Source organism: Trichosporon asahii, assembly GCF_000293215.1.
Source record: "Trichosporon asahii var. asahii CBS 2479 unplaced genomic scaffold scaffold00075, whole genome shotgun sequence".
NCBI classification, from domain to species: domain Eukaryota; kingdom Fungi; phylum Basidiomycota; class Tremellomycetes; order Trichosporonales; family Trichosporonaceae; genus Trichosporon; species Trichosporon asahii.
In genome coordinates, this window is record NW_014040850.1 from 319,778 (window position 1) to 342,215 (window position 22,438).

The following is a 22,438-nucleotide window of genomic DNA, read 5'->3' on the forward strand; positions in this document are numbered from 1 at the left end:
TGGATGAGGGGCAGGGAGAGCCAGGGGTATACCTTGACCTGACTGACCTCGAGTGATCCAAAGCCATGCCATGCGCTTTGACGGATCGCGACGGGCGCACAGGCATCCCGCCTGAGCCTTGCCATACTCAGGGCCCCCGACCAACAGGCAACTGTGACCGGAGCCTCATGAGGCAAGGACGTCCAGGGCACGCTCAGGGCGCAGTCTGGCTCGCCCCTGACACTCTGGGTTCCTGCGCTGTGCCGCCTTGGGTCTCTGCTGCCTTGCTCGCCGACTCCTGTGCTCCTGGGTCCTGGCTCTGGCACTAGCTCCTGCCGGGCTGGGTGCCAGCTCTGCCATGCTGCCAGAGAGGCATGCTCTCAGTCGGCCGCTTTGCGTGTTCGGTATTGGGTGCCAGTCCTTAGCCGCAGGGCGCGTGGGCCAAGGGACCTGGATCGTGGCCACCGAGCAGTCTTCCTTCCACAATTTCACCTTTTTCCATCCCAGGGGCGCACCCAGCCGTACCACGCCCACGCCGCCAGAGGCACAAACACCTGCCTGCGACGGAAACGAGGGGGAGCCAATAAGATTCCTCCATTTCGACCGCTTGCTCAGCTCAGCCCCGGCCAGCACGCCAGCTCTTCCCAAACGGACGTCGAATCACCAGACCGCTCGCCGTCCATGGCTGGCACGACATGGCCGTGTGGGCGTGCATTCCCTGGCCAGGTGGCCGCAATGGTCAGTACCTTGACCCGGCACACCGGCGCACCCGGGAATAGCGGCGCATCGCGCGTCGCGTCGTGCGTGGCGTTTCGAGCGTTTCTTTATGCTTTTTCGCGGGCGATCGCACTCACAAGACATGATGAATCTAGGGCCCCGCTGTTCCACAGTTCACATTGAGACGCGCGCGTTGCAATGTTTTCCTGTCGACGCGTCCACGTCCGCTCTCGCTCCCGCCTCACCCGGCACACAGTTCAATCACCCCTCGTGTGCATCCTGTGCCTTCCTCGACTTGAACATGTGCCCCGACATCGGCGCTCTTTGCGCTCCGGTCCACCACCGTTGCCGTGCAAAAGTAGTCCGCTCATTAACTTGCAGTGCAGAAGCCTATGCCGTCCTGACTGGACAGCCCTCACTTGGCACCCGCTGGCGCCGCAGCGGCGGTGGCGGACTGATCTTCCCGGTGCAGCCTGAGTTGCGAAAGCCATGAGGTGGACACTGGCAACCTCCGAGGCGTATGCGTGGTCATGCTTCAGGACCCGTGAACTTTAACAGGCAAAGAGTGCCTCTCATCCAGAGCGGCATATCGGGACAGTTGCACGCCGATGCCACCGGCACGACTGGTACGGGAAACTGGAACAGGAATCCGGGCGAGGCGGCAATCCGTGTCATGTGTCAGAGCTGTACACACTCGCTGCAATGGGACTCGGGATCTCGGGAGCCTCGAGGCTTAACGCCCGGTGCCAGCGGACACGTTGGTCACCATGTCGCAGCCACTCATCCCGGGGAGCTGCAGGTTGATCAGAGGAAGCATCGTGTTTCAGACGGAAGACGGGACGCAAAACGAAGCCTCCAAGCTGGCAGGCGGCCACAGCGTTCCGGAAGCAGCAGTGATGTGCGACGTCACTTCCACTTCCAGACCTACTGGATTGCGACACGGCACGGCCACCGATGAGCATCGCTTTGCGTTTCAGTCCTTCACTTAAGCAACCGCCCCGGGACGGTACACAACACCCGCGTATGCCGATCCCTCAACCCTATTGTCCAGCCACAGCTCTCACACCGACACCCAATCCAGCGACCTCCAGGCTCTGGCCAACTCTGGAAGCTCAAAGTTGGAAGCCAAACGCTGCTTCAATTGCGTCCATATCGAGGAGCACTCCGAGCGATCTAGTCATGTGACCGGGCCGACGTCAACGGTGGCGGAGGAGGACGCCAACCCACGTGTCCAACTGGGGCTCCATTATTTTTCGAACTGGGTCCGAGTCTGTGATTGATCCGACTCGTGAATTTCCGAGTCGACAAGATCCTGCCGAGCAGCAAGCCAACCCATTCCACTGAGCCGCGACGTCAACGCCTAAACAGCAGTCTTGGCCCTTCGGACTCCTGACTCTTGTCTCTCCACCTGACTCTTCACCAAAATGTCGACCCAGCAGGCTCCCTTCAAGGCGTCGCCCCTCTACTTCTCCCCGGTGTCCCCCAGCCACCAGCCGGCTCCTGGAAAGGAGGCCTACGGCAGGTACATGCTCGTATGTCGTCATTGATCACTGAGATGGCTTTGCTAACTTGCCAGACTGTTGAGTGGAACCGCGTATGTCTTTTGCAGACCACAAGAGTTCCCCGTACTAACTAGCCAGACCTCCGGATGGGGCCAACCCAAGATTGTTCCCCGCGCCGAGCTCTCCCTTGACCCTCTCGCCGGTGTCCTCCAGTAGTGCGTATACAGCTGTGGTTGCCCCCGGAGCTAAGCTGACCCGCAGTGCCGTCACCTGCTTCGAGGGCATGAAGTGCTACAAGGACGAGGAGGGTAAGACCACAACTTGCAACTGCGGCTGACGTTGTTAGACAAGCTCCGTCTCTTCCGCCCCATGAAGAACTTTGACCGTCTCAAGCGCTCTGCTGCTCGTCTTGGTCTTCCCGTGCGTTCGAGAGCCACTTTCTGGCTGCTAACATGTCACAGTACGACTGGGACAACGAGGAGCTCCTCGAGCTGCTCTCCAAGCTCGTTGCTCTCGGTGAGTTGCGATTAGACTCGATAGTGCCTCAGAACTGACCGTGCGCAGAGAACCCTATCGTTCCTAAGGGCGACGGTGACAACCTCTACATCCGTCCCACCATCATCGAGACCTCCGAGTCGTTCGGCATCAAGGAGGATGCCTACGCCAGCAGCGCGCTCCTCTACATCGTCACCTCTGCCAACCTCGGCAAGGGTCTCTACTCCTCTGCTGAGGGCCCCGGTCTCAAGCTCGATGCTTGCGACAAGTTCATCCGTGCCTGGCCCGGAGGCCACGGCTCCTACAAGCTCGGTGCCAACTACGGTACCGTGTCTGTTGCCAAGAAGCCTGGCTTCCAGATGTCGCTCTGGCTCCACTCCGACGGCAAGCAGCACTACATCTCTGAGGCTTGTGCCATGAACGTCTGGATCATCAAGAAGGCGGCCGACGGCTTCCTCGAGTTCACGACCATGGGTCTCGACAACGGCATCGTCCTCCCCGGTGTCACGCGTGCGTCGATCATCGAGCTCCTCCAGGACCACGCCGACGGCAAGGCCGAGTTCCCCCTCCCCGGCATGCCGAAGAACATCCGCGTCGTGGAGCGCGACATCCCGATGGCCGAGATCGTCGAGGGATCGCAGGACGGCTCCCTCGTCGGCATGTTCGGATGCGGCACCGGCGTCGTCGTCACCATGATCTCCCTCATCCGCTACCAGGACAAGGACTACGAGATCCCCTCCAACCCCCTCATCAAGCTCATCCGCGACGCCATGACTGGTATCCAGCGCGGCAAGGTCGAGCGTGGTGACTGGTCCTACGTCGTCCCTGAGTGGGACGGCACTGCCCGCGAGCACGACACGGACGGCCAGAAGGTCTACGCTTAGAGCGGGACCAGACTCGGTCTACTTTTAGAAACATAAAAACGCATATGCAACACAATAGAGAATCTTGCTGACGGAGTGTGGCTGCGGCTACTGCCTTTCGTTGTGTGAATCACTGGGTCTGTAACTAACACTGCCAGTGCCGAAGTAGGTCTCGGAATACAACCCCATGCATCTCCCAGACTGTACTCGTCAGCCGCAGAGCATTGTGAAACGCCGGCCAGAGTCTCACGCTCATGACATCCGGCTCGCACTGCCGCCACACCGCAGGTCACATTACCACGGTTGGTGTTGTTTTGCTTCCGGGCGCGCGAGTGGAGGCAGTCTGCGGCGAGTGCTCACCTAACAATGACGGGTCTGCGGATCGCCAGCAGACACTGACTCTCTTGTTCTCTCCTTCGAACGACTGGGCCATTCCATTCAGTGAACCAGCGAGACTTGCGAAACCAACACTGTGCTACAGCGCTGCCGCCGGAAAGTCGAGACGCAAAGAACCGCTGTTACAAATTCGCACCGCTTGACCAGCCCCACCGATCGCGCTCGCCCCCATCGGCCGCACCCACGCAACCATGTCTGGGTACGTTGCAGCTGAGTTTTTAGGATATTGAAGCTGACGAGCAGAAATGGGGAAGTTCGCATGCTCGGTGTGACACCACCGATCAGCTTGGATCCCCCCAAGGAAGCAGATGTCAAGGCGAGCGAGGGTGAGTCACAGCTGATGAGGTCACACTAACCGCAGCCTTGATGGCCGACCTCGTCGCGTTGAACCAGTTCGAGTCGGAGCAGGAGCGCAAAGTCCGGTGAGCTGGTGACCTCACTGCATAGCTGACCGTCAGTGAGAAGCTGCTGTCCAACATTGCCCAGCTCGTGACCAAGTTCGTCCATGACGTATCCATCAAGAACGGACTCAGCGAGAAGGTCGCAACGGAAGCCGGCGGCCGCATCTACACTTCCGGTTCATACAGGTAAGCTGGATATGCACTCCATCGCTGACAGCTTTCAGACTCGGTGTCCACGGCCCCGGATCCGATATCGACACCATCTGCGTCTGTCCCAAGCATGTGTACCGCGAGCACTTCTTCGGCGAGTTCCAGCAGATGCTCCGCGACTGGCCGGCATGCACGGAGATATCGGTGAGCTCTCTTTCAGTCGCTTGTAGCTGACATCCAGGCTGTCGAGTCTGCCTTCGTCCCCGTCATGAAGACCGTCATTTCTGGCGTGGAGGTGGATCTGTTGTTCGCTCGCGTCAACCTGCCTGAGGCTGGCGACAAGCTCGACATAGAGAAGGACGAGATCCTGCGCGGAGTGGATGACGCCTCGCAGCGTAGTTTGAACGGTACGTTGTCCATTGTCCAACTAACTGACAACCAGGTCCCCGAGTGACGGATATGATCCTGAACCTCGTTCCCGACGTTGCTACCTTCCGTACAGCCCTCCGCACCATCAGGTTATGGGCTAAGAGTGCGTGAACCCACACTGCCGATCGCTGACAAGACAGAGCGAGGGATCTACGCGAACGTGTTAGGTTTCCCGGGTGGTGTCGCTTGGGCCCTGCTCACCGCGCGCATCTGCCAGCTGTACCCGAACGCCGCTCCTTCGACTATTGTCTCCAAGTTCTTCCCGATCTACTACCAATGGTAAGCTCGCTGGTCTTCGATGCAGAACTGACGACCAGGGGCTGGCCCCAGCCTGTGCTCCTTAAGCGTATCGACGCTGGTCCGCCGAACATGACGCACTCTGTCTGGAACCCGCGGGTGTGTATCGCGTAATCCGACATTGCTAACTTCAGACAAACCGACATGATATGGGCCACAGGATGCCAGTCATCACGCCGGCGTACCCGTCCATGTGCTCGACGCACAACATCACTCAGTCAACGATGACCATCATCAAGAATGAGATGCTGCGGGGTGAGTTGCTGCATTCCGTCCATAGAACTGACCATCAGCGATGCAGATTACAGACAAGATCGTGAACAACCCGGGCTCGTCGTGGGTTGAGCTCTTCACGCCAGTGGACTTCTTCTCGCTTTACCGGACCTACGTGCAGGTCGTTGCCTCTGCCTCTAGTGCGCAGGACCTGAAGGACTGGTGAGCTGCTGGTCGCGTGAAGAGGAAGCTGACTAGTCAGGAGCGGCACCGTTGAGTCTAGGTTGAGGACGCTCGTCCAGGATCTGGAGATGACCGACAACGTGCTTCTCGCCCATCCCCAGGTCAACGGCATTTCGAAGACGTACATCTGTCTGACCGAGGAGGAGCAGGCGCAGGCGTCGCAGGGCGAGCTGCCGCCGGAGGCTATGATGCGGAAGGAGGAGGACTATGCCGACAAGGAGCACACCAAGGTGTACACGAAGAACTTCTTTATCGGCCTCGACATTGAGAAGAAGCCGAGTGAGTTTTCAGATGGTTGGCTTAACTGACAGTGACAGAGGATGGCCAGCAGCCCCGGCAACTGAACCTGTACTATGCTAGCAAGCGCTTCTGCTTTGCGTGCCAGTCGTGGGACAAGTACAACGAACAGGACATGAGCGTAATCCTGCGTCCCTGCAAGAGGTGAGCTGAGGCGCTGTCATCACAAAAGCTAATGTGCAGGTCTGAGCTGCCCGCTTTCTGTTTTCCCGACGGGCAGCCCCCGAAGAAGAAGAAGGGCAAGCGAGCACAGCAGGAGAAGGTGGGTGACGCCGCTCTGGCCACAGAGGCCGAGGGAGGACAGACAGGCTCACAACAGGCTGGTGAATCCGCCGGCGAGATCACCGACGAGCAGGGCCCGAGCAAGCGGTCCAAGGCCGAGCCCGACCCGAACGGCGCCGTGCCGGTGCCGAGTGCGACTGGCGCGGACCCTGCACCCAACGACGCTTCTGCCGTGGCGGACGTCAAGCCTCCTCCGGGACTCGAGGGCGTGCCCGCGCCGAGCGACGCGGCCAAGGCCGCTTACGCCTCAGCAGCGAACGGCGTTGCAAGCGACCCGTCACATAACGCGGACGGCAAGGTCGTCCTGAACGGCGCCTAAGACAAGACACTGGACCCAGCACATTTCGGGACGCCCAACAAGCAGAGACACCTCCAACAACAACCACAAAAGCACATATCAAAGAGCAAAGCGCTGTATAGCAGTAGTTTCCACAAGGGCCCAGGGCCGCTTCATGCATTAGTACCTTCATTAGCAGTTGATGACATCCGACGAGTGTTCGTGTCTTCCTCGCCACCCGCAGCAGTTAGATGGGTCTTCCTCCGTTCCAGAGCGCCGATCACTCACGAGCTGACTGGACTCTACACAAACACTCATCGTCTGTCTTCCTCCGACTTGTTTTGCACTCTCTACAGATCTACACTTCTTCATACAGCATGGACCGCAAAGGCAAGCGACCTGCTCGTGAGCTTGACGGCGTCGGCTCGCCAGGCCCATCGACTCTCGCTCGCCGCCGAGTCGAGCCTCCCGCCACCCCCGAGTCGATGGTCGCTGGTCCGTCTCGTTTCCAAGGTGCACTTCGCGAATCGTCTTCCCCGACGGGCTCCCAGCGAGTACAACCTCCCACTCGTTCCTCACGCGATGACGCTACCGAACCCCTCCGGCCCGTTCCCGAACAACCCGATGATGACGAGGACGAGCGCCCCGCCGACGATTCGTACACGGTGAGGTTGCTAGGCAGCGGATATTAACCTTACCTCAGGCTCTCTCGCTGCACGGATCCGGCAACGGTTCCCTGGGTGCTGCGTTCTATGAAGCTGAGACGCGCACGCTGAAGGTTCTTGAGGACACGAAGGATACCTGGGCCTGGGACCTTGCCGTTCTCCGTGAGTTCCCCAGCGGGCACGGAGTGTAACTGACAAACAGTCCTGGAGCAGTTCCGTCCGCAAGAAGTCGTGCTCAGTACCGGTGCGCCCGACAAGCTTACCAACGCTGTTGAAGAGTTCTGTGAGTTGAAAGTTCTTCAGAGTCCAGCTGACCAGCAGGCACAGCCTACCCCGCCACGAAGCTCGTGCTCCTCCCCGCGAAGAAGTTCCAACACGCCGCAGCACTGTACTACGTCTCAGCCATCCGGTTGCCGCGGGAACAGCGCGCAGTCAGCGACTGGTCCGTCAGCCAGGGCGATCCGGCCCTCCTGGACGAGGAGAGTGTGGACTTTGCGCACGAGGAACTCGACCACGGCATGGGCAAGATGCGCCTCAGCCTGCTCAAGATGGGATGCAGAGTCAATGTCCATGCTCCGTTTGCTGTAGGCTTCGTTGCCAGGGTCAGCTGACGTCAGGTGTGTGCCGCTGGCGCACTGCTTAGCTACCTCGTCACGAATGAGGCGGACGAGCTTGGGGAAGACGCGCTCGCTTTCAGCCTCACCTCAGTCGTCAGCATGGACATGTAAGCTGTATGGCGATGGAGTTGAGCTCACTTCAGTGATCAGTACATGTACATCAACGAGGACGCTTTGACGTGCGTTAGGTTGCGAATACACTCTAACGCCCAGCTCCCTCGCCATCTTTGACATCGAAGCACATGCCTACATGCACTCAAAGCAGCACATGGCCGGCTTGTCTCTGTACTGTGAGCTCTGGTTTTGCACGTGCTGAAGCTCACTCCAGCCCTCCTGAACACGACCGTGACACCCCTGGGCCGCAAACTGCTGCACACCTGGCTTCTGCGCCCGCTCATCAGCATCCCCCGAATAAAGGAGCGCCACGACGCCGTCGAAGCCTTCAGCGCGACAGAGCATGCCCAGCTCCGCAAACTCGTCAAGAAGGAGCTGAAGGGCGTCAAGAATCCGGTCAAGTTCCTGCACATGATCAAGAGTGGCAGGGCCTCTTATCGCCACTGGAAGGATCTCGTGGATGTGAGCTATAACTACGGCTAGAGCGAAGCTGACACTGCACAGACTCTGAACGCCGCCGAGGCCATCAGCGAGGCACTCGTCGTTGTCGGTCTGCAGACGGATCTTAACGTCATCAAGCAGCTGGCTGGTGGGCTCACTGAGGCTGTGAAGCTGTTTCATCTCGATACCGTACGACTGGTAAGCTGGGGCGACGATGTCTGGAGCTAATGACAGATCGACTGGGACTCCTCGCGAGACGAGGGAAGGGTGTGCATCCGCAGCCAGATCGATGAGGAGCTAGACCAGTGGCGCGAAGATTATGCCGGTGAGCTGTCTTATGACCTGCGAAGCTGATAATCTGGTCTCGAGCCGCTTCTTGTGAGATAACCTCAGGAGGTGTCGCTAATGCCAGAACCGTGTGTCTGCAGGACTCGTGCCACGAGTCTCGCCCGACTTCTGCACAACGATCAACGTCATCTACCTTCCCCAGCTGGGGTGCATGGTGACTGCCCACGACGTGAAGGACCTCGACGCTGTGTCTCCCGACTGGGAACAGCAGTTCAGCACCGACGAGGTCATCTATTACAAGACGCCGGAGATGCATCGTCTCGACGAGCACTTCGGCGATCTCCAGAACATCATCATTGGTAAGATGACAAGACGCCAGGTGCCTTATCTGAGTCCAGACCGAGAGATCGAATGGGTGCAGAAACTCGCCGAGCGCATCGACCAGGTCGAGGAGAACATACTCGGCATCGGGGATACACTAGCTGAGCTCGACTGGTGAGTTGATAGGCCAGCTACGCACTCTGAAACTCTCAGCTTGCTTGCCTTTGCAGATGCCTCTGAGCGACTGGACCTCTGCCGCCCTGTCATGAGGGAAGAACCAGTCCTCAGGATCCGCAAGGGCATCCATCCACTTTACGCTGTCAACTGCCACACAGGGTACATCGACAACGACACGGTGCTGCATGGCGGTACCGACAGCGATCTCAGCAGCATGGTTAATGGATCTTCCATGGGACTAACTGACAACAGATGATTGTGACGGGCGCGAACGGCTCGGGCAAGTCTGCATACGGCAAGCAGGTCGCTCTCATCACGTACATGGCGCATATTGGGTGTTTCGTCCCCGCTCAGAGTGCTGAAATCGGTTTGTGTGACAAGAGTAAGCTGCTACGTTCTCGGTGAAGCTAACACCAGTCTTCACCCGTGTCCAGACTAGAGAATCAGCGTCCAAAGTTGGTGTGGTAATCTGTGTACAACCTGACCACAGGCTGCCTCGGCGTTCATGATCGACCTGAGCCAGGTATCGCAAGCTCTGCGTGGCGCCACGAACCGTTCTCTCATCGTACTCGACGAGTTCGGGAAAGGTAAGCTCCGGGTACAGGCATGTGTAGCTGAAGACAGGCACCAACTCGAGTGATGGCGCAGGTCTGCTAGCTGGCGTCCTGACGCATCTGCTAAAGGAGACTCGCCCAAGAACAGTCGTCCTGACTCACTATCAGTGAGTTTCCTAGCGCGTAGGCCCTAACTGACTCCAGCGAGCTCTTCACGCAGCAGTTTCTCGACGAGTCGCTTCCGACCATCTACTGCCACATGAAGAGCGTGCTGGTTGAGGGCGCCAAGCAGCTGACGTACCTCTACAAGTAAGCTTGGCTCTCAGCGCGCTGCTTCTAACTTTCAGACTGCGGCCGCGTCGCTGCCTGACTTCGAACGCGGCCGAGTGCGCGCTGGCACAGGGCGTGCCGGAGCACGTAGTCGCCAGAGCTCGACAAGTCAGGTAAGCTCTTCGCCCCTCACGACATAGCTGACAACCAGCGAATGCTTGTCCAAGTTTCAGATCACGAAGCTCATTGACGACGGGCTTTCGGAGCGCGACCTGCAAGAGCTCGAGGACGCCGAGGACCTCGCCAAGCGCTTTCTGCGCTGGGACCTTGGCGCCAGTGACGGAACCGGAGTTCTGGCCGACCTGCGGGAGCTGCTTGGCGACATGGAGCTGGACGTCGAGTCCGATGCGGAAGCTGAGATCGGTATGGGCTCTGGTACCACCTTCCTCGAGCACCGGCTGAGCACCACGCGGTCGGAGCTGTCGTCAGTGAGGGCAGAAGCCCTTGTCAACGATGAGAACGCCGGCTCCCCCATGGACGCGGCCTTAGATTAGAACTTCATGCATCTGTACTCTCCTGCGACCTTACTTCCGCTTCCAGACGGCAAGCTTCTCATCGCCCGGCGGGCCCTTGCGCTTCTCGTCCTCGGGAATCGCGCGCTCCCACGTAATCTCCCACTCATCATCCAGGAGCTCATGGTACTCCTCCTCGGTGAGGCGGAAGGGCGGGCCAATGTTCGGGTCGCCGTTAAGCGGGTACATGAGGGTGACGAGGCGGGTGGAGGGGGCGTCCTTGGACAGCTGGGCCATGCGGCGCGCCCAGTCCTTGCGCATGGCGGGGGGCAGCGCGCAGAGGAAGGTGTAGTCGTAGATGAGGTCGAAGAGCTCGTCGGGCTTGTACGCAAAGAAATCGCCCTGCTGCACGAGCGCGCGCGCGTTGCGCGGCGGCTGCGACTCGAGCCACTTGTTCGCGGCCACGACGCCGGTGGGCGCGACGTCGAGACCGATCGTGTCGAGCCCGTGGCGCGCGAAGAGGTCGACGTCGTAGCCCTGGTTGTTAGCTGTGCTCGGAGGACCCCGCAGCCTAGCCTTTCTCTTCTCTGCAGGAAGCGCGGTGCCCACCAACGGCTCCATGGAGAAGAGGAGGACAAAGCGCTGTAGTGCAGAGGACTCACCTGTCCACATCCGGGCACGAACGCCCATCCGCCCTTCGGAATGCCCGCCTTGGCCGTCTCGGTGTCGTCGTTCAGAAACTTGACCAGGGCACCATGGCTCTTGCCCTGGTCCCAGTGGATGTTGTTGTCGACCCACTTCTTCTCCCACCCGTCAATGTAGCGCTTGGGATCAGTAGGAGCGGCGGGGGGTGCTGAGGCGCTCATTCTGTCGTCTGTATCCGTGGACGGTTCTTGACAGCAAGGTAGTAGCAAGACGACAACGAGGCAGAGAAGGTCGTGGTATTTATGAGAGTCCCAGAGTCCAGCACGGGCAGCCCAGCTCAGAGGTCGGTGGTCGGTGACGTCGCACCGGCTCGACTGGCTGAGGCCACATCGGATCGGCAATCACCGTGCGTCCCTGAACTCTAGCCACGCCAGCCAAGGCTCCGGCCGCTACGCACTCGATTCGCCGCAACGACGGGTCTTCCGAATGTTCGAACGTGTTCGAACGCAGACACCGCTCGGCCCTGCGGACAGCGGGCAAGCCTTAGTTAAGCATCTGGAAGGTATTGCTAAGCACAGATCTGGTTATGTACCCTCGATATTGGAGGAATGGCCGCGCTGGATGCGATGCAGTTTTCTTGCAACATTGGGCTGGGCAGCGCGAGCGGTGCCTGGTGTCTTGGACACACTGGTGGGGCTGATAAGATTGCGGGCACCGCCGACGGACACTGCAACGTCAAGAAGAACATGCAAACATATTAACCAGATGGGAGCCTAGATATCTACCGACAAAAGAACTACAGGTCCAGAGGTCCGACGACCGACTGCACCTTTGTGAGCACCTCCTTCCACTCCTCAGCTCGGTCTGAGAGCCAGGTGATCGCGCCACCGGCACCGATGGAGAGGTCTGCTCTCGTCAGCTCATTCAAGTACCTGAAAACAGCTGTCACTCACCCTCTCCCTCCAGCACCATGGTGCGGATAACGACGCTGAGGTCGCTGCTACCACAGAGCGAGAAGTAGCCCAGCGCGCCGCTGTAGATGCCACGCGGGTAGCCGGCCTCAAACCCGTCGAGCAGCTGCACGGTGCGCAGCTTCGGCGCACCCGTCATCGAACCGGGCGGGAAGCAGCGCTTCGTCGCCTCGACGGGGCCGATGTGCGGCGCCAGGCGGCCGCGTACTGTTGTCACGAGGTTGTGCACGCCGTACGACTCGAGCGCGATCAGCTGCGGCACGGTCACGGTCGACGGGACACAGCATGAGAGCAGGTCGGAGCGGATGAGGTCCACAATCTGAAGTCAGCTTGGTACGGAAGTTCTTAGCTCACCATCAGGTTCTCCGCGCGTTCCTTCAGGTCCTCAGACAACTCCTTTCCGCGCTGCTCGTCCACTCTCCGACCTTCGGTGGTACACGCCGCACTTCCCGGCTCCTTGCCGTCGCAACCCCGTCCGTCGGCGCACACACACTGTCCCGGTCGGACACGCGGCGCTGTACCCTTGATCGGCCGCATTTCGATCTCGCCGCCAGTGATCTGAAGGAAGCGCTCGGGGGAGGATGAAATGACAGCGAGGCCCTTGCCCTTCGGCGTTGGCAGGGTCGGGAAGTGAATGAACGCAGAGTAGTACGCGGGGTTGAACGTCCGCAACCGCAAGTATGTCGGGTACGGGTCATCCTTGAGCGATGCGAGGAAGGATGTTGTCTGGTTGAGCTCATAGCTCTCACCCTCCGAGATAGCATCACGGCATTTGTCGATCCGCGTCATGTGCTCCTCGCCACTAACGCGGGGCCTGAAGCGCGGGAAGCCTGCTGCCGGCTCAGAAGTCGGTCGCGGCGGGGAGGAGAGTACATCGCGCAGCTGACCGGCGTAGGTGTCAAAGTCCGCTTGCTTCACACCGAACGTCACACCGAGTCCCGTCAGCCAGTCGAGAAGGAGCGAGCTCGGACGTCCGCCCTCGGCGACAACACCGCGTGCCGTCCACTGCCCGTCCTCTGCGCGCTCGGTTAACAGGTCGACCCAAGCCCATACTGCGTCGAGGCGCTCTGGTCCTCGCTTTCCGATCGGGAGGTTGTAACCAGCCAGACTCTCCGCCTTCATCTCGTAAGTGAACCAGCCGGTCCAGCCGCCGCGGAAGCCGCCGGCTCCGCCAGAGACAGGCGCCAGGGCAGTCTGCGCTCCATCAAGTAGAGAGAAGAAGGTCTCGCCTGGCGGAATGCGCATCTCGCCCTCGACAGAGCCGTACACACGCACTGTCCGGGTAGCGAGCGAGTACGTCAGCACAAACTTTGGCACAGCGAGTGATGTCGTCGTCGGCCGCGAAGGCTGATGTCAGCTTCCAATCACCCACTGGCCAGCTTACACTCTTGCCGTCCAGCCAGATCTCGCCGATGCGGTTCTTGTCGCTCCGTACCATGCGCTCATACACCTCAGCCGTATCCCTATCCTGACCCAGAGATCCAAAGCTCTCTTCCTCGAGGGCGTACTGCGGCGCCTCAGCCTTCGTAGGGGAGGTAGGAGAGGGGGCCGGGGAGGCTGCGCGGGTCGGCGCCGCACTCGAAGCCACACGGTAGGTGCACGCGGCCACTAGTTGACGCTCAAGACGGGGGAATACGGGCGGCTGACCATGGTACTCGTGCACCTTGTCCAGGAAGGCGTGCAGCAGCTCCGTGCCGTGGGTCGACGAGATAGACTGGAGTGAGCTGGGTCGTTGGGGACTTTAAGCTTACGCACCTCTGGGTGATACTGGACGCCCCAGATAGGAAGCTCCTTGTGCATCAGCCCCTGGATTGTCGGCTCGCTGCCGTTCTGAGGGTCAGACCACGCAGTGACCTCCAGCTCATCGGGAACGGTGGACGGGTCGATGCACAGCGAGTTGTACACAACAGCCTCGAAGGGTTTGGAGCCCATGACCGGCGACGCGAACAACCCCTTAGGAGGGGTGACGGGCACGACGCGAACGACGTGGCCATGCGTGATCTTCGGCGTCTTCATGATCTGCCCGTCAGCTCCACACATGCAGTTCAGCTCACTTTGCCACCGAACGCAACGCCGATAGCCTGGTGGCCGAGACACACGCCGAGGATGGGCACGGGGTGCGCCTTGACCAGCTCCAGTCCGAACCCAATATCCTGTCGTCAGTTCTCAGGATTCACAAGCAAGCTTACCGCTGGGTGGTCTGGCCGTCCTGGGCCGGGAGAAAGGATGACACAGTCGGTGTTGGGGATCACCTCGCGCTGGAAAGTCGCCCTGATCTCAGCTATGGCCACAGGTGAAGGAACTTACCAGTCATATTTATCAGCCTTAATAACAACAACCTTTCGGAGCACCTCTGCGTCAGAGTAGAGCTGGGTGAAGAGGATGAGGAGGTTGTTGGTGTCTGCTGTTAATCATGTGCACCACTCGACGTGTGAAGCTCACAAGAATCATAGTAGTCGACGATGACCGTCCTCGGAAGCGGGGGCACCATCGTGACTGGCGTTTGCCTCTGTTCAGCCCCAGTTCAAGGAGCAGCAGAGGACGAGTGAAGATTGTGAGGGAGCCGGGTAAGTGACGCTCCGACGATAAGTCCGGTCTCCAAAAGTTCGAACGGAAACGCAGTCGAGTTACGCCATAGTGGGGACCCCGCATTCCGATACGGGCCGGAACAAAGTCGGCCACTTGTCTTCCCTCCTCACTCTTATCCGCACCGATGAGCAACGGCGGCGACGACATGGCCGCCGTCTTCGCCCAGAAGAGCGCTCTGCGCAAGAGCATGCTCAAGACACTCCGCGGTATTTCGGAGACTGAGTTAGCATCCCAATGTGAGCTGACCTGCGTGAATTCCTAGCTGACCAAATCAGCCGCTGCCGTTGCCCGGATCTTGCGCGAGCAGCCGTTTTACAACAATGCCAAGAGCGTCTGCTGCTATCTCAGCATGGCGAAGGGAGAGCTGAGGACAAACGAGATCGTGGCTGATCTTTTGGCGAACAGGAAGTGTTGTCTTTGAAGCGGCGAGCTAACGCCCGCAGAGGAACGGGCGCTGTACACCCCGTACCTTCCTCCTCGCACAGACGAATCACCTGTCATGCACATGTTGAGGCTTTACAACACGGCTGACCTGGAGGCATGCCCGCTGGACAAGTGGGGAATTCTCGACCCGGGAGAGACGCGGCGCGATCCCGGTCACGAAGGCGAGAAGAGGCAAGACGGTGAGTCGCTCCCCAGTCACGCGTCTTGGCGTGCTTAGTTGCTAACCTCAGTTATGGATAGCGATGCCGCTCCGCTGGACGTCATTCTGGTTCCCGGCGTTGCTTTCGACAAGGATTGCAACCGAGTGAGCTTTTGGTCAATCGGTGCAAGCTGACGTCAGCTTGGACGAGGGAAGGCGTTTTACGATACCTTCCTCGCCAGGTATACGCACCGTACTCGACCGCTTCTGAGTACGTTAGGAGAGGTGTGGCCATATCTGACAGCAGTCGCGCTTGCGCTCGAGCCGCAGATCACGGGCGATCCCGTTCCGGTCACGCCAAGCGACTTCACCCTCGACGGCGTCCTTTCTCCCGCTGGTCTCGTTTGGCGGGAAGGAGCGAAGCGGGAGTGAGCACAACCTATCTGAAGGGAGCGGAGCGCAGACGGGTGCCGTAGTACACCTTTGGTGCGACTGTACAACTTCGGTGCCTCTGGTAGCTGAGAAGACTGTGGTTGCGTTTCATGTCAGTAGCCGTGCGGCCCGCACCGGAATCGGGGGCTCTCCTCCCCATCGCAAGCACGCATGAAGAACTCAGGCCACTCCTTGCTCGTCGCTCGGCACGTAGAGCCGACGGACCCCCATGACTCTGTCGAACTGGCGGCCGGTCGCTTCCAACATCCTTTGTTCACTCGACATGTCTGCGCAGTCCGTGTATTCATTGCAAGGGCAAGGGCAAGCAAAGTTCAGCATCTGCGCGTTGGATTGTCATCCGCAAAATGGTTATCAAGGATAATATGGTCATCGATTAGGGAGACCTGGAATCTGACCCCTGAAGAGACAGCATACCTGAGCTATCGAAACCTTCCATCCGGCCGCTCTGCCTTGGCTGCACTGCTTTCCCGCTATCGTTACGACACGAGGACGGCAATGCAGACTGATGATGAGGGGGGCATCATGACGGCGTAGTCGCACTCCGACCAGATCCCTCCACCTCAAACGGCTGTGACGGAGTTGTTGTCGGCCGCCTCTTCGGGCCAAGCGCCTACCATTCTGCCGCACAGCCGTGCTTGCTCGCGGCTGCCCTTCTTTCGCTTGTTGTATTCAGTGCCGCTGTTGCTCGCACTGAAACTGCTGACTGTGCCGAGGCACGATGGCGTTTCCCTTATCGATGGTCGTACAGCCGGCCAGATCCTCCAGCTAGCTGGCCCTCTCCGCGGATAGTCAGTCTCACCGCGCGCCGACTACGCCGAGCGCCCCTTTGCGGTGTCTTCAGAGTTTACTGAAGCCTCTGCAGCCTCTTCACGGCGAAGAAACGTTCGATGAATGGGGAGCTCGAGGCCTCGACTACGCAAACATGCCTCGCACCACTCAGAGGCAAAAGGAGATCACACTAGCCTCACTCGAGCCCCTGCAGGCCGGCTCCATGGCGGCGCGTTACCTGCGATCAAATAGGCCGGAAAATTCCTTGGTGAAGCTTAATCGAGTAGCGCGGCGATTTATGGGCGGAAGTACTGGAGTGCGCTCCATCGCATTGTCGTCTCCGGCTCAGGTCTGGGTTGGGGGCAATTGATTAAGCCAAGCGTTCAGCGAGCAAGCACACTGTCAAGGCCGAAAACACGCATGGGAGGATGATTGGAGCGTTTGGAGCGAGTTGGCTTGGGTTCCTGAAAACGTTTGACGGCAGGCATTCACCCCCATTCATGTCTTCGAGGGCAGCCGGGTCAGGGGGCAGCAAACGTGGTGAATGAGGCAGCCTGGCTTCTGCCAATTGGTGAGGGTGGCAGTCGGGGGTTACGCCGAGGCGGCGGCGACGAGGCCGTATTCATAGGGACCGTCCTCACTCGCCGGCCCCTGCCCACGGCCGCTGTACCTCTTGTTGCCCCTCATTCTGGAACAGACGACAATGAATCGTTCACAGGAACCCACACCACCGGTGCGCATCAAGTTCTTCGTTCTGTCCGCACGCTAGGTTCGATTCAGGGTACGGCCAGTACGCATAAGGCCAGGAACGCGGCTCCTGAGTTGCTGGCCCTCGAAAACCCTCTGGAGCATATCGAGTAATTTCATGACAGCCCGACCCCAACGCAGACCGCATGCAGCGCCCAGCACGCCAGACGCCAGCGGTCGCTTGCAGGCGCAGCACAAGATGACCGAACATCGCGCGGATATCATAGCGCTAGCGTCCCAAAAGATCCTGCGGACCCTCTTGTCCGTGGGTTTGTGTCGACAACAGAGTGCCCTTGTATAAGAGAACAGCATGAGGGCACATGCATCCCCACCTGACAGCCGCAGCCGCACCAGCACATCAATCGATCTCATCCCATCGCACGTCCGGCAAACGCACGCCCTTCGCCCACACAGATCACATCGCGGCACGTCCATCGCACGTCCACGCCCTTCTGTGACTGCTTTCGAGCCCCCGCACCGCCTGTTCAACACGCCAGGCGTACCCGATACGCCGCTGGAACGCCAAAAAGCGCCATCGCCTTACACAGCTGACGCCGCCTAGGGATTTGCGCCAGCTCTAGCCATTAGCCAGCTTTCGAGCGAACAACATCATCGCCCAGTCCTGTTTAGCCCCTTCTGCCCTACCCACGATCCGCACGATCGCCGCAGTCGATAGTCACTCATCTCCTGCGCTTCATTCCGCCAGCTGATCCGCTCCTTTGGCCCCGACGTGCCCGACCACCCGAACGCAAACCACGGCCCAGCCGAATAGATAACATGGCGTCCCCCCTCCACAAATGGCTCTTCTCTCCACCGCTGTCGCCTGCCGATTACTCTCTCCCATCACACGTCAAGCCGCTTGACGCCTCGTCCGTCTTCTCCTCGTCCCTCGTCAACGTCGAGTCCCAGCGCTCCCGCAATAACGCACGCATGACCGGACGCGGCCACTCCGTGCTCGCCGGCATGAAGCCGATCGACATCGAGGCCGCGAATGCCTCGGGCGAGTACCCCGAGAAGCGTTCGCCAGTCATGCTGTCTCCGCTGTTCTCGCCCATGCTCAAGGCCAAGGTTGCTCACTACGTCCCCCGACCCGTACAGCGCTTGCTCGCTGTGCTGGCCGCGTTCCTCTTCTTCGCCACCGTCAGCAAGTACACGACGTCGCTCGCTGCTGCCTCTGCCCACCGCGCTGCCGAGAGGAACTCCGTGCCTCCGCAGGCCGTGCGCGCTCCTGGTGAGTCATTGCTTCTTTCACTTTCACAATGATGCAAGCCCCATCGTGTTCTGCGCAGCAAGCGGGTATCACAGATGCTTGCACCACAAAGCAAAACATGTGCTGGGACCACGCGAAACCACGCGGGCCTCGGAAGGAATGAACAGGAGACCAAGGATCCGGGTTTCTGATTGAATTGGTCATTACTTTCCGTGCAGCCCGGGGCCTGAGTGCTGCCGCAATCGCCTGGGTTTTGGGAACGGGGGATGTGGTTCTTTTGGCCGTTTCCGGATATTTTCGATCCCACCGCTGGCAGGAGCTGCCAGGACTTCTGTCAGGATCACGACAGAATGCTGGCAGGACGCCGAGGTTGTGCCGAGGCCATGCCGAGGGTGTCGAGGGAGTCGAGGGACTCGCGGGCTTTGCTGCCGACAGACTTCATGCTTGTTTCGCTGAACCGTGAACTTTCGCTGACATCACAGCCCACCCCCGCGCGAACAGGCCCGACCCGCACCCTCTCCCTCCGTCTCACGAGTTGCTTGCGCTTCAGTCGTTCATCCTCGAGTCGTCGCATGCCACTCTCGCTCCTGCTGTCGATGGATCTAAGCCTCTGGACGCTGTCATGCTCCTCGGCTCCCCTGGTGCGCGCCGTTTAGGTGGCACGGACAGTGCGCAGGAGCGTGCGTGGCTGCAGTCGCTTTCGGATGAGAATAGCGCAAAGGTCGTGCTGTGGTACAACGCTGAGCGCCCGCCGCACTACGCTCTCGAGGGCGTCACGGCGCGTCACGGACAAGGCCGCCGCGCGTCCATGATCAACACGCGCCAGCGCCGCGACGGCGACACGGTCAACGCCGTTTTGAAGCGTCTCGGACACGACCTCAGCCGCAACCCCATCCTCGTCGTCGGAGGGGAGGTGTTCGACGCCTCGCCAGAGCGTATGGACGAGCTCCGCAAGAGCGGCAAGCTGCACGAGATCCTCGTCAGTATGGGCTGGACTGCATAATGTGCGCCATCTGCAAGCACCAAAGCACAAGCACAAGTAAATCTGTATCATAGCTGGATCCGTTTCCTGTTGTTTCATAGAACCCGTAGACGCTTTTCGAGCGATGTGAACCGTCTCACGCCTTGCATCACCGATTATGGATTGCGCTCGCTCGGACAACCGACGGGGGCCGAGGACAGGCGAGGACACAGCGGGCGCGGAGCAGTTGCCGCTCGCTCTCCTCGCCTCTGTGCTGCTTGCCCGAGAGGAGGGAGAGACAAAGCGGTGCACTGCCCGACATCCGCTGGCCCGCATCAGACACCGACCGACAGAACCTGCAGGACTTGCAGGACTTGGGTGGTGACAGCCAGCATGCCGCTCCAAGAAAGGGGCCCTCGCTCGAACTCGAAACAAGAACCAGGGCAAGCTCCATGTGTAAAATGAACAGAGGGCGCCACGCCGTAAGTCTCTCGTAAGGCGGCCCAGGACCTGTTCCCATCTGCCCCCAGGTGTCCTTCCAGTTCGCCATCAAGTCAGAAGTCTTGGGTAGCCCTTGCGGCCCTACGAGTTCCCGCAATCCGCTCATGCGCAGCACACGCATTGTATCCGTCCCAGCACACCCTGGACGCATTATGATGTCTGTTAGCGAGCTAAGCGGACTCGGAGGGCGGATAAGAGTGTCATTGCATCACTGTATTGTGTCATGTGTGTATCACGCTACTACTGACGACATTCCTGCGCGGCATGCGTACCGATCAGCCCCACGCTCAGAGCGATTGAAACACGCGACATCGATCTCGATCTCGTCTTCATCTCGCACGATCGGCGCGCCATACGGGGCCACACGGCCCCACGTACGGGGCAATCGGACTAGCCCCGATTCAGCATCGCAAGCAAACTGCCCACGTCGCCCGTCTTGGGGTCATAGTGCTGCTGCGGCGGACGTGGCGGCGCAGGTGCAGGCGGAGCAGGCGGCTGATACGACGGCGGCGGGTCATATGACGGATAGCCGCTGGGCGGGGTGTAGCTCGAGCTGGGCGCGCCACCTTGCAGCATCTCAAGCACTTGCGCTGGAAGTGCGGGCTTGCCCGGACTCGGGGGCGGGTAGCTCGAGGAAGAGTATGACTGACTGGGCGGAGGATAGCCGGCCGGCATCGGCGGACGTTGCCCAGGAGGGCCGGGCGGCCAGCCGTGGTAGCCAGGGGGACGCGCGTGCGGCGGAGGCGGCGGAGGAGGACCATGATGAGGAGGTGGCGGACCGTGGGCAGGGGGAGGGGGAGGAATGGGACCGGGAGGTGGCGGACCAGGAGGGTAGCCGCCGTAGCCTGGCGGAGGACCGTAGTCGCCCTCAGGCTTGCGTCCCCAGTAATCCGATGGCGGCGGCGGGCCGGGAGGTGCTGACGGAGGAGTGTTCGAAGTACCGGGAGCGTTTGAGATACCGGGCGCTCCGCCGAGACTCGTCAGCAGGTCCTGCACCTTGCGCGCCTCCTCGAGACGGTTGCCACCACCCATGCGCTCTGGACGATCATACGGCTTCGCGCCGTGAGCGTACCGGCCACGCTCGTGGGGCGCCGGACGGGCGTCACGGCCACGGAAGCGCTGCGCCTCGACATCTGCAGTAACGGGATCGGGGTTCACGACCTCGCCCTCATCCCAAACGTACTCGGCACGCAGCGTGCCGCCCTGGAACGGCTGCCCGCTCATCTGATCATGGAAGTCACGCGCAGCGCGCGAGTCGTAGTACTCAACGACGCGCTGCTCTGGGTAACCCCGCGGCTTGATGGCCTTAATCGCCCCGTAGCGCTCGGCGGCCATGCCTAGCTCGCGCTCATCGATGGGACGGGGTGGGGTCAAAGTCACTAGCAAGGACCCGTTGTTCTTAGACTCGTCACAGGGGCCGTCTTGGTCATGGTCTTTCGGCAGCGAGAAGTGCACGTCAATGGGGCGACCGAACAGCTTCGTGCCCATTACACCCTGTCGCGCAGCCTCGGCGGCACGAACATCAAACTGGTGGTCAGTTGAACAGACAAGTGGAAGTCGACGGCAGGAGACTTACGAAGGTAACAAACACCATGCCTCGACGAGGTATAGCGTCGAACCATTCCTTCACCTCGCCGTACTGCTCGAATTGTTTCCGGAAGTCGTCAGAGTTGGTCTCGTACTGACAGTTAATGATAGCTCTTGCAGCTGGTTGCACGCCTAGCCCGGAGGCCATGGGAAGATCAAACCGCAACTCACTGCAACATTTCGAATGAACAGAGTTCGGGAGACACGCTCTCGTGCAAGGCGTTCGAGACGGACCTGCTCAGACGGCGCTTCTCTCTGCTGGGGCGGCAGTCTAAAGTTACGGCGGTGGGGGCCGGGCCCTGGGTGTAAGAGAACGCCAGCTCAAGGTGTCGGTGCAGAAAGACAAGAGTGCACATAGGCGACGAGCCTGCACGAGAATCTCAAGAAGCAGACGATGACTCAAGTGTAGCTCAGATGTGGCTCAATGCCAGGAGTCAAGACAATGCGTTCCTTCTCGAACTCATGGCAGGTCTCACTGCTCCCTTCGCTCGCTTCCGCAACATGCCTTCCGCCACATGCCGCGATTTGTGCTTACCATTGTTGTCATAGTCATCGCGGTCCCTTCCTCCACGGAATCCACCGCCACCTCGCCCCTGTCGTCCACCACGACCCCTCTCAAAGTTATCCCATCCATGGTCGGATTCCCGGTGGGGCGGACCTCCATGGCCGTGACGTCCGTGATGGTGCCCACCTCGACCACCGTGGCCATGTCCGTGACCGTGACCATGACCGCCGTGACCGCCGTGGCCACCATGGCGATCCTCAAACTGACCATGAGAGCGGCCTCCTCCTCGACCGTATCCACGGCCGCTGCGTCCCATCCTGACGATTAAAGACGCGTTAAGAACTCGATGCTTGACCTCACAGGCGATAACTCAATGGGCTCAAGCTGAAAATGAACGACGATGAAACGCAAGACGAGG

General features: G+C 60.0%; 7 protein-coding genes across 7 annotated transcripts; 4 read left to right on the forward strand and 3 right to left on the reverse strand.

The window, feature by feature from the left end:
* Positions 1-2,120: 2,120 nt before the first annotated feature.
* A1Q1_05690 (branched-chain-amino-acid transaminase) lies at positions 2,121-3,577 on the forward strand (the record flags this gene model as incomplete). Its single annotated transcript, XM_014320899.1, has 6 exons — positions 2,121-2,218; positions 2,273-2,413; positions 2,460-2,506; positions 2,545-2,618; positions 2,660-2,714; positions 2,763-3,577. The coding sequence occupies 6 exons, from the start codon at positions 2,121-2,123 to the stop codon at positions 3,575-3,577; spliced, it is 1,230 nt and encodes a 409-aa protein (XP_014176374.1).
* Positions 3,578-4,143: 566 nt separating this feature from the next.
* On the forward strand, positions 4,144-6,583 carry A1Q1_05691 (polynucleotide adenylyltransferase; the record flags this gene model as incomplete). The annotated part of the gene is made up of 13 exons (XM_014320900.1): positions 4,144-4,151; positions 4,196-4,278; positions 4,346-4,374; positions 4,418-4,529; positions 4,571-4,707; positions 4,754-4,910; positions 4,955-5,035; positions 5,100-5,211; positions 5,390-5,484; positions 5,538-5,664; positions 5,726-5,964; positions 6,003-6,126; positions 6,166-6,583. 13 exons carry the CDS (start codon positions 4,144-4,146, stop codon positions 6,581-6,583), a joined length of 1,722 nt encoding a protein of 573 aa, XP_014176375.1.
* A 335-nt stretch (positions 6,584-6,918) lies between these two features.
* On the forward strand, positions 6,919-10,542 carry A1Q1_05692 (meiotic recombination-related protein; the record flags this gene model as incomplete). Its single annotated transcript, XM_014320901.1, has 14 exons — positions 6,919-7,206; positions 7,320-7,368; positions 7,409-7,489; positions 7,534-7,808; positions 8,142-8,399; positions 8,442-8,567; positions 8,613-8,703; positions 8,807-9,161; positions 9,201-9,342; positions 9,417-9,546; positions 9,655-9,751; positions 9,813-9,885; positions 9,942-10,027; positions 10,200-10,542. The coding sequence occupies 14 exons, from the start codon at positions 6,919-6,921 to the stop codon at positions 10,540-10,542; spliced, it is 2,394 nt and encodes a 797-aa protein (XP_014176376.1).
* A 30-nt stretch (positions 10,543-10,572) lies between these two features.
* A1Q1_05693 (uncharacterized protein) lies at positions 10,573-11,366 on the reverse strand (the record flags this gene model as incomplete). The annotated part of the gene is made up of 2 exons (XM_014320902.1): positions 10,573-11,115; positions 11,163-11,366. 2 exons carry the CDS (start codon positions 11,364-11,366, stop codon positions 10,573-10,575), a joined length of 747 nt encoding a protein of 248 aa, XP_014176377.1.
* A 575-nt stretch (positions 11,367-11,941) lies between these two features.
* Positions 11,942-14,607, reverse strand: A1Q1_05694 (4-amino-4-deoxychorismate synthase; the record flags this gene model as incomplete). Its single annotated transcript, XM_014320903.1, has 8 exons — positions 11,942-12,051; positions 12,099-12,369; positions 12,471-13,424; positions 13,501-13,830; positions 13,872-14,126; positions 14,171-14,239; positions 14,306-14,418; positions 14,559-14,607. The coding sequence occupies 8 exons, from the start codon at positions 14,605-14,607 to the stop codon at positions 11,942-11,944; spliced, it is 2,151 nt and encodes a 716-aa protein (XP_014176378.1).
* Positions 14,608-18,033: 3,426 nt separating this feature from the next.
* A1Q1_05695 (uncharacterized protein) lies at positions 18,034-19,469 on the forward strand (the record flags this gene model as incomplete). Its single annotated transcript, XM_014320904.1, has 2 exons — positions 18,034-18,487; positions 18,949-19,469. The coding sequence occupies 2 exons, from the start codon at positions 18,034-18,036 to the stop codon at positions 19,467-19,469; spliced, it is 975 nt and encodes a 324-aa protein (XP_014176379.1).
* An 849-nt stretch (positions 19,470-20,318) lies between these two features.
* On the reverse strand, positions 20,319-22,336 carry A1Q1_05696 (uncharacterized protein; the record flags this gene model as incomplete). Its single annotated transcript, XM_014320905.1, has 4 exons — positions 20,319-21,455; positions 21,505-21,609; positions 21,687-21,814; positions 22,051-22,336. The coding sequence occupies 4 exons, from the start codon at positions 22,334-22,336 to the stop codon at positions 20,319-20,321; spliced, it is 1,656 nt and encodes a 551-aa protein (XP_014176380.1).
* Positions 22,337-22,438: the final 102 nt, after the last annotated feature.